At 38.7% G+C, this 15,104-nt stretch overlaps 1 protein-coding gene across 1 annotated transcript in view; it reads right to left on the reverse strand.

The window, feature by feature from the left end:
* Prkdc (protein kinase, DNA-activated, catalytic subunit) overlaps nucleotides 1-15,104 on the reverse strand; it is a 170,971-nt gene that overhangs the window by 34,411 nt on the left and 121,456 nt on the right. The window contains exons 63-68 of the mRNA XM_069990688.1: nucleotides 13,172-13,377; nucleotides 10,698-10,836; nucleotides 9,859-10,047; nucleotides 8,357-8,581; nucleotides 7,133-7,241; nucleotides 4,708-4,819 (exon numbers count right to left, since the gene is read on the reverse strand). Coding sequence (XP_069846789.1) covers nucleotides 4,708-4,819; nucleotides 7,133-7,241; nucleotides 8,357-8,581; nucleotides 9,859-10,047; nucleotides 10,698-10,836; nucleotides 13,172-13,377 — 980 coding nt within the window. The remainder of the gene's footprint in view (nucleotides 1-4,707; nucleotides 4,820-7,132; nucleotides 7,242-8,356; nucleotides 8,582-9,858; nucleotides 10,048-10,697; nucleotides 10,837-13,171; nucleotides 13,378-15,104) is intronic.

Raw genomic sequence — 15,104 nt, forward strand, 5'->3', positions numbered from 1 at the left:
CCCTCTGTACAGTATTTTCACAATAAAAAATAAAACAAAATAAATAAAATAAATAAATAATAAAGAAAAAAGAGATTGTTTGGGTACCAGAGCTCATACCTGTAATCCTAGATACTCAGGAGGCTGAGATCTGAGGATCACAGTTCAAAGCCAGCCCAGCAGGAAAGTCTTATCTCCAATTAACCACCCAAAAAACGGAAGTGGAACTGTGGCTCGGTAGAGTGCTAGCCTTGAACTGAAGTGCTGAGGGACAACACTCTGGCCCAGAGTTCAAGTCTCACAACTGAATTCCTACTACCCTCCCCCCTAAAAAAAGACTGAATGAAATATACACAGACCTATTGAACTATATCAAAACATCTGATTAGGATTAACAGTATTTGAACAAATAGTGAGAGAAATCGCTGCAAATTTGGTGATATATACAGATTCAAGACACTCGGTAAAACTTGAGAGCTGGGTAAGGTTGGGGTAAATGGGGAGAGAATGATGCTGAGACACTGAAGAACATGCAATGTTCACATAAATTGACATGCTTAATTGAAGCCCCTCTGTACAAGTACTTAAAGATAATTTTAAGAATAAAGAAAAGAGCTCAGAGCTGGGCGCCGGTGGCTCACACCTGTAATCCTAGCTACTCAGCAGCTGAGATCTGAGGATCATGGTTCAAAGCCAACCTGGGCAGGAAAGTCTGTGAGACTCTTATCTCCAATAAAGCACCAGAAAACTGGAAGTAATGCGGTGGCTCAAGTGGTAGCATGTTAGCCTTGAGCTGAAGAGCTAAGGGACAGTGCCCAGGCCCAGAGTTCAAGCCCCAGGACCAAAAAAGAAAAACAAAAAAAACAGCTCAGTAAACTCAAATGGGATAAAATCATATGTAGACCATCATAATCAAGTTACTAGCAGCCAATAATAAAGGAAAATCTCAGGTTGGCTGGCCTGGTCAAACACAAAGACTCCTGGGAGTTGCAATTCTGTCCTCAGCCGGGGATGCTGAGAAGGACCAGGGGTCAGAGGATCCAAGTAGCGTTTATACTTAATTGTGGCTGCTAGCATATTTCCAGACATCAGAGCCCTGTCATGTAAGGCACCCTAACCCTACAAGCAGGTGATATGTGGACCTTCTAGAGCTGATCTGACATGCTTGTCACTGATGTCACCTTCTCTGTCACCTTTCAAGTTGCAAGTCAAATTTTAAAATGACTGCATAACATTTTTGAGCATCTGTGTCACTTCCATGCATACATCAGTCAAGTGGTGACCTGCCTACAGGACACTGTCTAGTGTCTGTTCTAGACCTCGATCCAGACAATGAGGAGACAGTCTTTTAAATACCAGTCACATGTGTCTCAGCAAGGCTAGGGCAGCCCAGATGGGGGCTCACAGAAGACCTTGGGATTGGGCTAGTGAAGGAGAAGGGTAAGAGCAAGACTGGCGTAGGCTGTGCTGTTCTTGATTTCCCAAAGGCCTGAGATAACATCTTGGCTTAGTGGTAGTTAGGAGGTTCTTAGGCTATGAGCTGATCTTTGTTGGGTCTCTGTAGTTATCTGTGTATGTTTATGTGTCTGTGTGAGAAACAGGTACAGACACAAAGAAACAGAGAGAGAAGGACAAAAATAGGCAGACATAGGAGACATAGCCAGAGTACTTGACCTGTCTGGTTCTGCAGAAAGCATAACCACTGTGGCTGTCTTTCACACTAGAGAAGCTGTAAATCTATATCAGGAACAAAGAGCCCCTCCATGATCTTCCTCCATAGAGCTCCTACAAAGTGCCCTATAAGCAGCGTGCCCTACCCATTGAACATCTATCAGATCACAACAGCATATCCTTGAAGGTGCAGCAGATTTGGGCACTGACAAAAGTGACCCAAGATAGACATATCTTAAAGTGAATCAGCTATTTTGATATGGACCATCCGCTTTGATGTAAATGGCTGTTACGACCCAAACTTGCTCTAGAGCTTATATTAGGGTGGTAGCTCCTACCTGACAATTAGTCTGCTGTGCCCATCCAGACTTGGTTTGGACCACCAGAAACTAAAGTGTGTTTCCTATGTATCCCAAATGTTGCCTAACTGCCAACAGTGAGCCTCTCTGGGCTGACTTAGTTCAGACAGGGAGGTACTCTCCCTTTGCCTGGCTGCAATGCAATTCCTTCTCCTATCCTGAGAGTTCTCCAGTTCCTCTTACTAATAATGCTTGAGCACAACCTGACTTTCCATGCACACCCTATCTTCTACTGTGTGACAAAGCTGACAAAACCTAGACTTCAAACATGCAATCTGAGACCATCTAAACATGAAATATCTAAGGAAAGTAGTATCTTATTCAATAAAATTTGAACCTATGAGCCTATATTGATAGTTTAAAAAATAATGAATGTGGAGTGGGAGAACTCTTCCTTATAATAAGACGTACATTAACAAGCATGGAACAAGTGTTGAAGTCAGAAATTGCCAATTTGCAAACACAGGTGTCAAGAAGTCAAATAAGCTAAGAATCATCCAGTCATGTGAAAGAGAGATGGTAAATCTCATGAGAAAGAGGACATCTGCATATCTCAAAGCATCTTCCATATTAATCTTTTACTGGTTGCAAAGAAAAAGAAATGGAGTCGGATGCCAGTGGCTCACGCCTGTAATCTAGCTACTCAGGGAGCTGAGATCTGAGGATTGTGGTTCAAAGAGAGCCCAGACAGGAAAGTCTGTGAGGCTTTTATCTCCAATAAATCTCTCAGAAAACTGGAAGTGGTGCTGTGGCTCAAGAGGTAGAGCGCTAACTTTGAGCTGACAAGCTCAGGGACATTACCCAGAGTTCAAGCCTCACTACTGACAAAAAAAGAAAGAAAGAAAGAAAGAAAGAAATGGAGAAACCAGACAACATTTTAGCAGGTATTCGAAATGACTTTCACAGAAAAAGGCAAATGCATGCTATGTGGCCCACATGTGACATGACAGTCTGAGAAGAACTGCGGAGTGTTCTGGTTAGGGGTAGAACACTAAATCTCATTATTGAGAAACGTAAGACACAGTGAGAAATGCTCTTTAGAAGTATCAATGTTATGAAAGAGAGAAAGCCTAAGGAACTATTCCAAAATAAAGTGCACTAAAAAGACAGAACTAAATACAGTCTGTGGTTCTGAAATGCATCCTGTCCTATAGGAAGAAGATGGGGAGAATACTGCAGAACACACTAATAGGACAGTGACAAAACTGAAACTAGTCCACAGATTGAAAATGGGCACTTAAATTGATTGTTATGCTTATATAAAAGCATGCTCTTTGGAAATGTACATGAGCACATAAAGAATGAAGAGACATATATGCAACTTACATGCAAATGGTTCAGAAAATAAATAGTAGGTATAGAAGAAAGGAAGAAAATTAAAAAAAAAAAAAAACCTAATGTGAGCAGGGCCTGGGTGGCTCAGGCCTGTTAATTCTAGTTATTTGAGAGGCAGAGATCAAAGATCATACTTCAAAGTCAGCCTGGGCATAACTAAGTTCATGGAATTTCATGTTCACTGATGGCTGGCCTACTGGCAGGAGTCTGCTATCCCAGTTCTGGGGGAAGCACAATGGCTTGGCACAGTGGTACAAGCCCAGCATCCCTGGCAAAAAAGACAAGTAGGAGAATTGGAGCTCAAACAGAAAGAAAGAACCTACTTAGAAAATAACCAATGAAAAAAGGGGTTGGATACATAGCTCAAGTGGTAGAAATTACAAGACCCTAGCAATTACAAGGCCCTGAGTTCAACTCCCACACCACCAATTTAAAAAATGTGATAAAATATCAAAAAATTTTAATTGTATACTTGAAAAAAAAGCACAAGAGGTTTCTACATTTTTTGCAACTTTTCCACAAGAACTTATCTCAAAGTAAAAAATTAAAATTACATAAATAGAGGAAATAATGGAAGTGACAACTGACATCAGAGTCCTTAAGCCCTATTTCCTCAAGGATATTTGCACAAATAATGTACAAACTCTCTAACTCAACGGCCTCTTCCCTAAGGACACAGTAAATGTCCCTCTAGATCCCCCAAGATTAATAAAAACTCAGACCTTGGGAAGTGAACACAACTCAATAAAAGAACTGTCAGGCAAGCAGGGTGGCAGTGGCTCACACCTGTAACCCCAGGCTACTCAGAAAGCTGAGTAGAATCAAGAATCCAGCATCCAGAATCAAGAATCTCCAATTAAACACCAAAGAATTCAGAAGTAGAAGTGCGGCTCAAATGGTAGAGCTCTAGCCATAAGCACAAAAGCTCAAGGACAGTGTCCAGGGTCCTGAGTTTAAGCCCCAGGACTGGCACCAAAAACCAACCAACCAACAAACAAAAAAAGAGTTGTGAAGCAAAAAGCAGGGTAGTCAAGAACCCAAGTTTTAAAACCAGAACAATAAAAACTCATTATGCAGCATTCTTTCCTGCTGTCATAACACTACCTAAGTCTGTGGTGAGGGGTCATCCCCACCAACCATCAACACCCAATTCTTCCACAATGAGTGGGCAAAAATCCCCCCAAGGAGTAAGTGAAGATAATGTACTGCAAATCCAGTTTTGTCAGAACTTAATGTGACTAATCAGCATGAAAGAAAGGTACAATTGGCTCAAATATCATGTTTTTCTAAGCCATGGTTAGAAGAACCATTATGACAGTTTTGCTAAAGAAGCCACATTTGGCTTAAAAAGATCACAACTTACCTATTTGTGATAATATCATCCCAGATGTTCATGGGGTCCATTTTAACATCCGGGTACCTGTTTGTCCAAGTTTTTAGAAGTCTCTTAAGGGCAACTTGAGATGATAAATTACCTAAAAATAATATTAGAGAATGCTCACACCCACAGTTAAATGATAAAAACCAACTGTCAGAATGGAGTCATCATTAGTAAGTTGAAACTAGGTCTAATTCCTTGTCCAAATTAGAAAGAAAAAAATTTCTTTCACAAAAGCAACACAAATCACTATAGTATTCTGATACTTAAATTTAATCATTTGTGGATATAGAAAAAAGAGAAATAGGGGCTGGGAAGGTGGCTCAGTGGTGGAGCGCTTGCCTTGCATGCATGAGGCCCTGGGTTCGATTCCTCAGCATCACATAAGCAAAAAGAAAAAAGCCGGGAGTGGTGCTGTGGCTCAAGTGGTAGAGCGCTAGCCTTGAGCTTAAGAGCTAAGGGACAGCGCCCAGGCCCAGAGTTCAGGCCCCACCACCGGACCACCCCCCCAAAAAAAAGAAAAAGAAAAAAGAGAAGTAAATTCATACAAAACTTTTTACAAATCCCCAATCCTTTATTCTATGATTTTGAAATTTCATAGCATTCAAAAACAAGGAGATTTTCACAAGGGAACAGTTAATTTTGTGGAAGACAAAAATCTGATCTGGAGCCTGGCACTGGGGGCTCACATGTATAACCTTAGCTACTCAGGAGGCTGAGATCTGAGAATAACGGTTAAAAGCCAGCCTGTACAGTAAAGCCAATTATCTCCAATTAACCACCAAAAAACTGGAAGTGGAGCTGTGGCTCAAAGTGGTAGAGGGCTAGCCTTGAGCAAAAGAGCTCAGGGACAGCACCCAGACCCTGAGTTCAAGGCCCATGAACCATAAAACAAACAAATCTGATCTGAATTGACACAGGGCTATAATCTTTGTTTACATTAATGCGAATACTACAATTTAGGTTGGAGACTTAACACTATGTTTAACTAGGGGATATGAACCTGGTCTGGGTACATTTCTAATATCTAAAATAATCTAGCTTCACAGATCTTAAAAGAGTTCCATAATCTTCACAGAATTTAAATTTTCACTATAATGCTTAAGGTTTTAGTTTTCCCTCTTATTTGCTGCTGTTTCCCTTCCTCCCTTCCTTCCTTCCTTCATTTTTTTTATGCTGGTAATGGGACCTGAACTCAGGCCGTCACACTCTCCCTGGGTTTTTTTGCTCAGAGCTTTTTTTAATCAAGCTCCAGTCCAGTTTTCTCTTTCTGTTGCCTGAAAACAAACATTAGGAATACTATATGACATATAAAATTAAAAGAAATATATCTCATAAAGTTGTTACAGGATCAAGGTAATCCAGATTTAAAAGATTAACAAACTCAAACTGTGAAAAGCACTTAATATTTTAAATTTACAGCAAGGAACATTGAGGAAGACAAGAAAACTGATTTTTGTTTGTATCCTGAAAAAGTTTGTTATTTGCTCACTTGTTTTTGGTATAACTGAGATCTGAATCTATGGCCTCATACTGTTAGGTAAGTACCTACCTGCCACTTGAGCCACTCCAACAATCCTGAAATTTAATTCTCATTTATAATTACTTTTAATCATTTAGAACAAAAATTGAAATAGACATAATTTTTATTGTGAAAATACCATACAGAAGGGTTACAATTACATGGGCAAGATAATGAGTACATTTCTTATCAAGCATTGTTAGACTTATAATTTATAATTGAGACTTTTATAATCATTAAGACTTTTGACTTTTCCTTCGGAAAGATATTCTCTGTCTCTGTCTCTGTCTGTCTCTGTCTCTGTCTGTCTCTGTCTCTGTCTCCGTCTGTCTCTGTCTCTGTCTCTCTCTCTTTCTCAGACTCTTAGGTAGCCCCTCTCTCATAAGTACCAGGATAAAACTGCTTGAGATCACACAGACCCAGTGACCCCTACAGCCTTCTCCCATATTACCTCCAGTCATCCTCTCTGGTTAATGGTCTCCCTCTCAGGCACCCAACAATGCAACTTTCTGCAAAGTGGGCTTCTGCAAGCTCTCTTCCACTCTGCAATTGGGCCCCATGGGCCCCTCCAACAAAAGCCTTCCGCCCTCTCAGAGCAGAGCAGGCCCTGCCGCCAAGGTCCACACTTACTCATGACATAGAATCATCCACCATTCTAAATACTTATTCAAGACAAATAATGTTTTGTTTAGCTTTGCATAGCTAGTGCCCACAGCAGTATTTGTCATTTTATACACTTATTCCAATGAGCTCAACACACGTTTGTAGAACAAATTCAAGGCAATTTCCAATCCATACATTAAGTCTGTTCTTGCAGTAAACAAAAGAAAAGCAGGTACTCATCCACATTTAGACAGGAAAAAGAATGGAAAATAAAAAAAGCATTACCTTCTTTTCTGATAAAGCTGATGAACTCCTGAATTTCTGTTAATGTTTGTATAGACTGTAATTTTGCAAGTCTACTTCTATGTAAGAGAACATCAATACTAGAATAATTCTAGGATAAAGAAAAGGTATTTAGCATTTGTCATAAGCCTATTTATTACCTGAATTTTTTAAATGTTTTTTAATGTAGAAATACAGCAAATAACTTACACATTAACTATGCAGTGTTTTAGAGTTGTTAACAATTAGGTCATAGGAACAATTACTACATGGTTTAAAACTGTCTAACAATTCTAGGCATGCAATCATATTTTAGTTCAACAATAGCAACAAAATCAATATAATCAGACTACCATCTCTATTTGTACATCTATTTGTATATCTATAGATCTATCTATCTATCTATCTATCTATCTATCTATCTATCTATCTATCTATCTATCTATCTATCTCTCTATGCTGAGAATGGAATCTAGGGTCTTAATAATATGAGTCAGGTTTTCTACTACATTCCAAGTCTAAACCAACTTTTTTTTTTTTTGCCAGTCCTGGGCTTGAACTCAGGGCCTGGGCACTGTCCCTGAGTTTCTTTTGCTCAAGGCTAACACTCCACCACTTGAACCACAGAACCACTTCTGGCTTTTTCTGATTATGTGGTACTAAGGAATCGAACCCAGGGCTTCATGCATGCTAGATGAGCACTCTACCACTAAGCCACATTCCCAACCCAACTTTTAAATATAACTACATTCTAAAATGTAAAACTGCCAAGCATAGAAGCCACTTTGAAATGATGAAAATAATGTATACATTTGTATCTATGATACATATGCCAGTGATAAAATATTGGAGGTAGACTTTACACATGATTCTCCCTCACAATAGGTAAGCAGAAGACTCAGGAAAGTAAGAAGGATCAACCCATGTTCTTCTCCACAAAGCCATCGAACTTTTACAGGTAAAAGGCTAGACTGAGACTTCTTTAACCGTGTGGAAAAGAGAAAACCCAAAGAAAGAAAAACCCACAATGGAACTTTGACAATGGAAAAAAAATACAATTTAAAAAGACATTAAAGATAAAAACAGTGAAAATACTTAAGGACAAAAGAAGGAAATGGGTGGTATACAATGATACATACAAACTTGGCCTATTCATTTTTTATGAGTTTACTGACTTTTAAAATTTCCATAAAAATGGTATATTTCAGACAGATCTATTTGTATTACCTGCATAAAAATCTGAATGCCATTTTCAATATAATATTTGGCCCTGTCAACATCATCTTGCAATATGTAGAGAAGACTCAACTCCTGACTGTACTGAACCTCTAGGAGAACCTGCTGCAGCTCCTTGCCCATGGCCTGATCCATAAACGTCAGCAAGGACTGGTCTCCCTCTCCTCGAAGCAGGAGTTTCAGCTTGCTGCGAATCATGTACGGTAGATAGGTCTCCTGAGGAACATAAAAATTGTCCGATCATTAATTTCTACTTATCCTTTGGAATAATTTTACAGGTCAAAATTTCAAAATAAAATTAATCTAATATGGCTTCTTTTATAACCATCAAACTTTTCAGGAATATGTTCTATCAAAAAAAATTTAAATGGGATCTTAGCCAGGCACTAGTGGCTTAAACCTGTAATCCTAGTTATTTGGGAGGCAGAGATAGGGAGGATCATGATTCAAGGCCAGTCTGAGGAAAATAATTTTGTAAGCTTCCATTTCAGCCAATAGCTGAGGACAATGGTGCACACCTGTCATCTGAATTGCATAGGAGGCTGAGATAAGAACACTGCAGTGACAGGCTAGCTCAGGCAGAAAAGTCCACTAAACTCCACTTTGCAGGAAAACGCTGGATGGATACACATGTATACACATGTCACCTAAGCTACTGCGGGAAACAAAAATAGGAGTATTATAGTTTAAGTGCATGCCAGGGCACAAAGTGAGACCCTATCTTAAAATAACCAGTCATGGCTTAGTGATAGAACAACTGCCTAGCAAGTATAAGTCCTAAATTCAAATCCCAGTACTACAAAAAAAAAAAATGAAAGGACCTACTCTTAGCTGAAGATACTAGCATGTAGGCTACAAACTGTCAAGGTAATGGCAGGCAGAGCATGAGGGGCCAGTAATCATTTCCTGGGATGGCCAGGGAGGCCAAGTGATTTCTCTGTAGTACAAAAGGCAACAGAAAGTATCTTTCCATGTGGTTCCATCACGGATGTTAACACTTACTTTTTTTTTTAATATTGTGAAGATACTATACAGAGGGTTACAGTTACATGAGTAATGCGTACACTTCCTATTGAGCATTGTTACCCCCTCCATTGTTTTCCCCCTACCACCCCTTCCCTCCCTCCCTTCCCTGAGGTTTTTTTTTTTTTGATTGTGATTAAGTGATTATATAATTTCCCCAATTTCACAGTACTGTTGAATAATGATGCTCATTTAAAGTCACAAGTTCATTCTAACTTTCCTGGAGCAAACTGTCTATCACAGTCTATAACATATAATGGTATACACATGCTATACACCATACAAACACTTACTTTAAAACGATGAGATTCAACACTATTAAGTATGACCACAGAGTCAAGCTACCTGAATATTCAAATGCTTCAAAACTACTGCCTGTTTTAAAGTATCTTTATACAATTTTACTAAATCAAAGACACTGGACCAATCTAAACTATTGGTTTCAGTGACCTAAAGACAATTCTACCCACCTGATAAAACGCTTCACTCCAGATTTTACTTAGGTCGGGAGGGCTCTCACTGTCTACACTGGCTGTAGAGCAGTACTCAAGTGATTTCCACTCTGAGAGGTGGTTGTAGCAGTCGAGGGCTGCCATTTCCCAAAAGTCCTTCTCAGCCTCTGTGGGCTCACCATCTTCCCACTCTTGTTTATTGAGAGCCTGGCAGAGCAAAGTTAATGGATCATTTCACAGAGTGGAAAATAATACAAACAAAACATGTAAAAAAGGAGGGAAAGAGTATTCCAAGTAATCATGTATATAAAAAGAAAAGAAAAAAGAAGGAGATGTTATAGGAACAAATACTTATAAAACCCTAATCCGAGTAAGTGATTTCATTGAGAAATTTTTAACAAGTTCCTAGACTAAAAGTTAAAACACAGAACACCTGTAGAACACTGCAAATAATTTTAAAACTGTGGTTGCTCATTCAACAGCCTCACAGGTCACATTCTGGCCACTGGCAACTCAGCAAAATGTACAGAACCAAAGAGAATTATGATCTCAAATTCTTCTTACTTCTTCAGAAGTTTCTTACTTACTAAAAGTAACAATTTTCAAACAGATACTGTAACTAAGTAGACATGAAACTAACAAGAAACAGTTTTATGGTACTTGGAAATTGATGAAACAGTTTGTCTTCTATTCCATGTTTTCTTTAAAAAGGATAGAGATACCATGTCACATGTCTTGTTTTGGTACCACATATGGTAACTGTTAACCTCTGTTAGCAATATGGAATAAGCTAACCATTTTTCATGAAGAGAATCAAACTGTTTAAGCAAGTGACATACTGGCTAAAGGCTACTCACCTCATTGTACTGTTTAGCAGCTCCAGAATAATCACTTCTGGCTTCGGCTAATAACGCATTCTGACTGTCCTTTTTTGTTCCTATCTCAGTGCTAAAAATCCCACGGAGTACGTCATACTCTCCAATCGATCTATACAGCCTATAAAACAAAGGAAGATAGGTCCAAACAGTGAACATGCCAATAGTTCAAAAGTACTCATACTAATGAAATTAAACTTAAATAGGATGCCACACAATTAACAAAAGAATACATTTAAAGTGTCACTTTTATTTTGCTAGAACTATTTTGAAGTTATCCCTAGATTTGACTATTTTATTCATACAGTAAGCAAAAGGTATTCTAACTTACTTTAAAAAAGAAACCTGAAGAGCCAAGAACTCATAGTGTACAAATTGCTTCATAAAATAAACTTCTGCAGATGACACATTTAGAATTCTTATGAAGCAAGAACCAAATAAACAGCAACTTTTACCCCACCAATGCCATTTTTTTTAAACCTCACCTCTTAGTAAAAATCTGTTTTTTCAGGCATGGTATTATATGCCTATAATTCCAGCACTCAGGAAGCTGAGGCAGGAAAACAATACATTTGAAAATAGTCTAGACTACATACACAGTGAGACTATCTAAAAAAATATATATATGGAGATAGATATTATCTCTCTCTCTATATATATATATATATACATATATATGTATATATACATATATATATATATATCTTGAGATCTTGTCAAGCAAGCTTCCCTTACTGAAAATCTCCAGTTAATATTTATTAAGTTTATTCCCATTCTGTTGGAATTGTTTTTCCCATCCTCAACTCTTAACCCCAAAGCCATCTTTTCCTAAAACTGTAGTCATTGACCAATCATCCAAGGACTCCTTTTCCTTGGTTATACTTCCTGGATACTAAGGTTTTTGTATTCCCATCAAAGAAGCTGCAGAATTTATATAAGCCTACCGATTACAAATTTAAATAGAAATCTCACAGATATCTCTGTTATTGACCAGATCATAGGGATCAAAGAACACAAACCAGAGACAGGGCTAAGACAGGTGGTTGGTGGAACAGCAGCACACAGGCAAGAGTTGAGGAGTAGAGAAGAGCTATTAACAGAAAAGAGATCTCTATAGAAACCCTACCCTGGTCACCTCGTACTTTGATTACAGGTAAAACAGTAACCAAGTTATAGAAAAAGAAAACATTATATTATGTTCACAAGTTAAAACTTGTATATTACAACAGAGCATGGTACTATATGCCTGTAATCTCAGCTACATGGGAGGAAAGAAAATAGGATCATGGTTCAAGGCCATCCTACATAAAAAATTAGACCTCATCTCAATAAATAAACTGGATGTTATTATGATAACCTATAATCTCAGCCACTTGGGAGGCATAGGGGGGAGGATTGAGGATTGAGTCCAGTCCCAGGCAAAAAGTACAAAATCCCATCTGAAATTAATTAAAACAAAAAGGGCTGAAGGGAAGGCTCAGTGGCTGAACACCTGCCTAATGAACAAACAAAACAAACCACAAGTTCTATGTTTTGTTTTCCAGCAAATACAGGATATAGGTTTTTTCACTAGCCCTGAGTTACTCTCCAATTTGTCCTCATTTTGTGACTCCTCTCTTAGCATATATCTCACCCCTCTACTTCATGTTCTGGTTATGTATAAAAATGCCAGTCACTGATGTAATCCTAGCTACTCGGGGGGTGGGGGCTGAGATCTAAGGACTGCAGTTCAAAGCGAGCCCAGGCAGGAAAGTCTGTGAGACTCTTATCTCCAATAAGCCACCAGAAAACTGGAGGTGTCGCTGTGGCTCAAGTAGCAGAGCACTAGCCTTGGGCTGAAAATCTGAGGGACAGAGCCCAAGCCCAGAGTTCAAATCCCACGACCAGAAAAAAAAAAACCAAAAAAACATTTCCTACAGGACACATCATGTATGAGTCTGTCATCAATGCCTACTCCATCTCTCATTCTCCTCCATGCCTGCCTTTCAAATCAACCCTTACTCTTACTACCTCTTCTCTTAGAACCTAAAGATCTAAATCATTGTAAAACAGTTCAAAATAAATTTCAATGCTGACCTAAGATCCTTTTACATAATTAGGCCTGAACAAGGTCACTAAAAGTATTGCTACAATATTGAATCCTGCTGAAAACAGTAGGTGATCTGTTTAGCCACGCTAGAGAAAACAAAACATTAAGAATTATTATTTCTGCCACCCTTAAAAGTTCAGACAAATGCATAACAAAAGGAATTAACAGGTTTAATCTTTCATTGAACACATTCCTTCTCAGGGTAACTAGAGTTGTATTCAGTCTCAGCAGATTTTTAAAATTTTCAGACAGGGTTATAACCAATTTCATTGGTTCATCTTCTGCTAAATGACGCCACGTCTGCTTGTGTGTTTTTCTGTCACTTTGGTTGGACTTACTGCTCTCCTGAGTGGCCCTCACAGCTTACCTCGCAAGTTCCATCCACCGGAGAACATCGGGAGGAAGCTGAGACTTGCCCCGGATGCGTTTGGTGGGGCGCTCTGTAGGCATCATCTGGAGCAGTGCTTGCTCAAGAAGGCAGATACCCCCAGGCTGCTGCAGACTGGCCAGGCAGCTGGCACGAATGGCAGCTGGATCAAGATTCAGCAAGTCTGCATGTTGACAACTGATTTCCTGTGAAGGCCAAACACATATACCTATTTAGCCTGTGAGACCTGGACAACATCTTCACAATTGACTAACTTACTAAACATTAAAGAAAATTCTGATGTAAGTAGTGATTAAAACTTTCTCTGTGTAACTCTATTCACAAATTTTCCTCCAATATTCAATTTGCTCAGAGGAGGAAATTATCTTTTAAATTTCCAATCCAGGAAATTTTAAAGCAAAGAGAGTAGTGGTAAAATGAATACTCTCCCCACTTCCCCCCTCTCTCTCTCTCTGTCCTCAATACACCCAAATAACACTTGCAATTTTCCCAATTGAAACATAAATATTTCATATCCAATCACCTAAACTGGATCTGATAGTCCATTTTTTGTATTCAGCAGCCTACTTATTCAACAGTATTTGAACAGATTTAAAGGATTATTGTAATGTCCTTTACTTTGTAGCTCTTCACTCGAGTGCTAAAACATAAAATTAGTGAAAAATAACCCCAAATCCATAAGAGATCAATAAGAACAGTGTGAGAGCCCCCTGCACCTGTTCTTAAGGCCCAGACACACCTGCACTAGCCCTACCCGTGCCCCGCACCTCCACATCACAACATACCACTAGCCATGCAGCCTCTGGTTGATAAGAAGAATGTAAATTCTTCAAAGTAAGCAAAACAAAAACTGTCTGCTACCCTTAGGAAGAGTAGTGATCAAAAATCAAATTCACCATGTCTAACAAAACATCAAATTCAAATATAGTTCTATTTCAAATAATAACCTGTGCTTATGCAACATAATACCTTTTTTAAATCAATCTTCTGATAAGTATATTTAAGCAGTAACTGAAAGTACATCCATGTTAATTAAGTTCTCTGCTCAAACTGGGTCCCCTTAGCAAAGACTTCAGCCACCATATTCAGGCCATCAATAATACCACATGTACCTGCCTGATCAACACACCACCCATTTACTTGCTTTGCTGCTGCCCTACACTGCTTGAATATTACTGTATTACTCATGTACTGTGGTAAAAACGACCTCATGTTCTGTTTTGTGTTTATCTGTGGATTTCCTGTCACTTCTCTCCAATTAGAACAAAGCCAGGCACATCACCACCTCTGGAGGCAAGAAACAATTTGTGAATTACTACTTAAGGAAAGATAATTACATAAAATACAGGGTTTAATTAAAATGCCAAGGAGACTGGCTTAATATAAAACACTTCCATAACAAGTTTCACTTCAGATTATTCTGTCATTTTTAAGGAGTCCCCATATTAAAAAAAAAAAAAAAAACTTACATGTGCCCAGCTGAGAAGAGGTAACACAAACAATATATCCTTCTCAGTGAAGCACCTTATTTTTTTTTGTTACTTTTGTTCTCTTTTCCTTTTTTTCTGTTATTGTACTTTTTTTTGGTATGTTTTTTATTGTAAGAATACTATACAGAGGGGTTACAATTACATCAGTAAGGTAATGAGCACATTTCCTATTGAGCATTCTTGCCTCCTCCTTCGTTTTTCCCCTACTATCCCTTCCATCCCACCTCCACAACTCCCCGCCCCCCTACACTCCCAAATTTCATTCAACATAGTGTTTTGTACATTGTTACAATGGGTCAACCTGTATCCTTATTTAAGCATTTTGTTTTTTCCCTTCCCCTCCCCAAATTAGACAAGTGTATACACAAGATGCAGGGCACCAGAATCAAATACAGTGAAAATGGGTTATACGGAGGGGGAGA

The sequence above is a fragment of the Dipodomys merriami genome, unplaced genomic scaffold (assembly GCF_024711535.1).
Source record: "Dipodomys merriami isolate MVZ:Mamm:240054 unplaced genomic scaffold, mDipMer1.0.p SCAF_4, whole genome shotgun sequence".
NCBI classification, from domain to species: Eukaryota; Metazoa; Chordata; class Mammalia; order Rodentia; family Heteromyidae; genus Dipodomys; species Dipodomys merriami.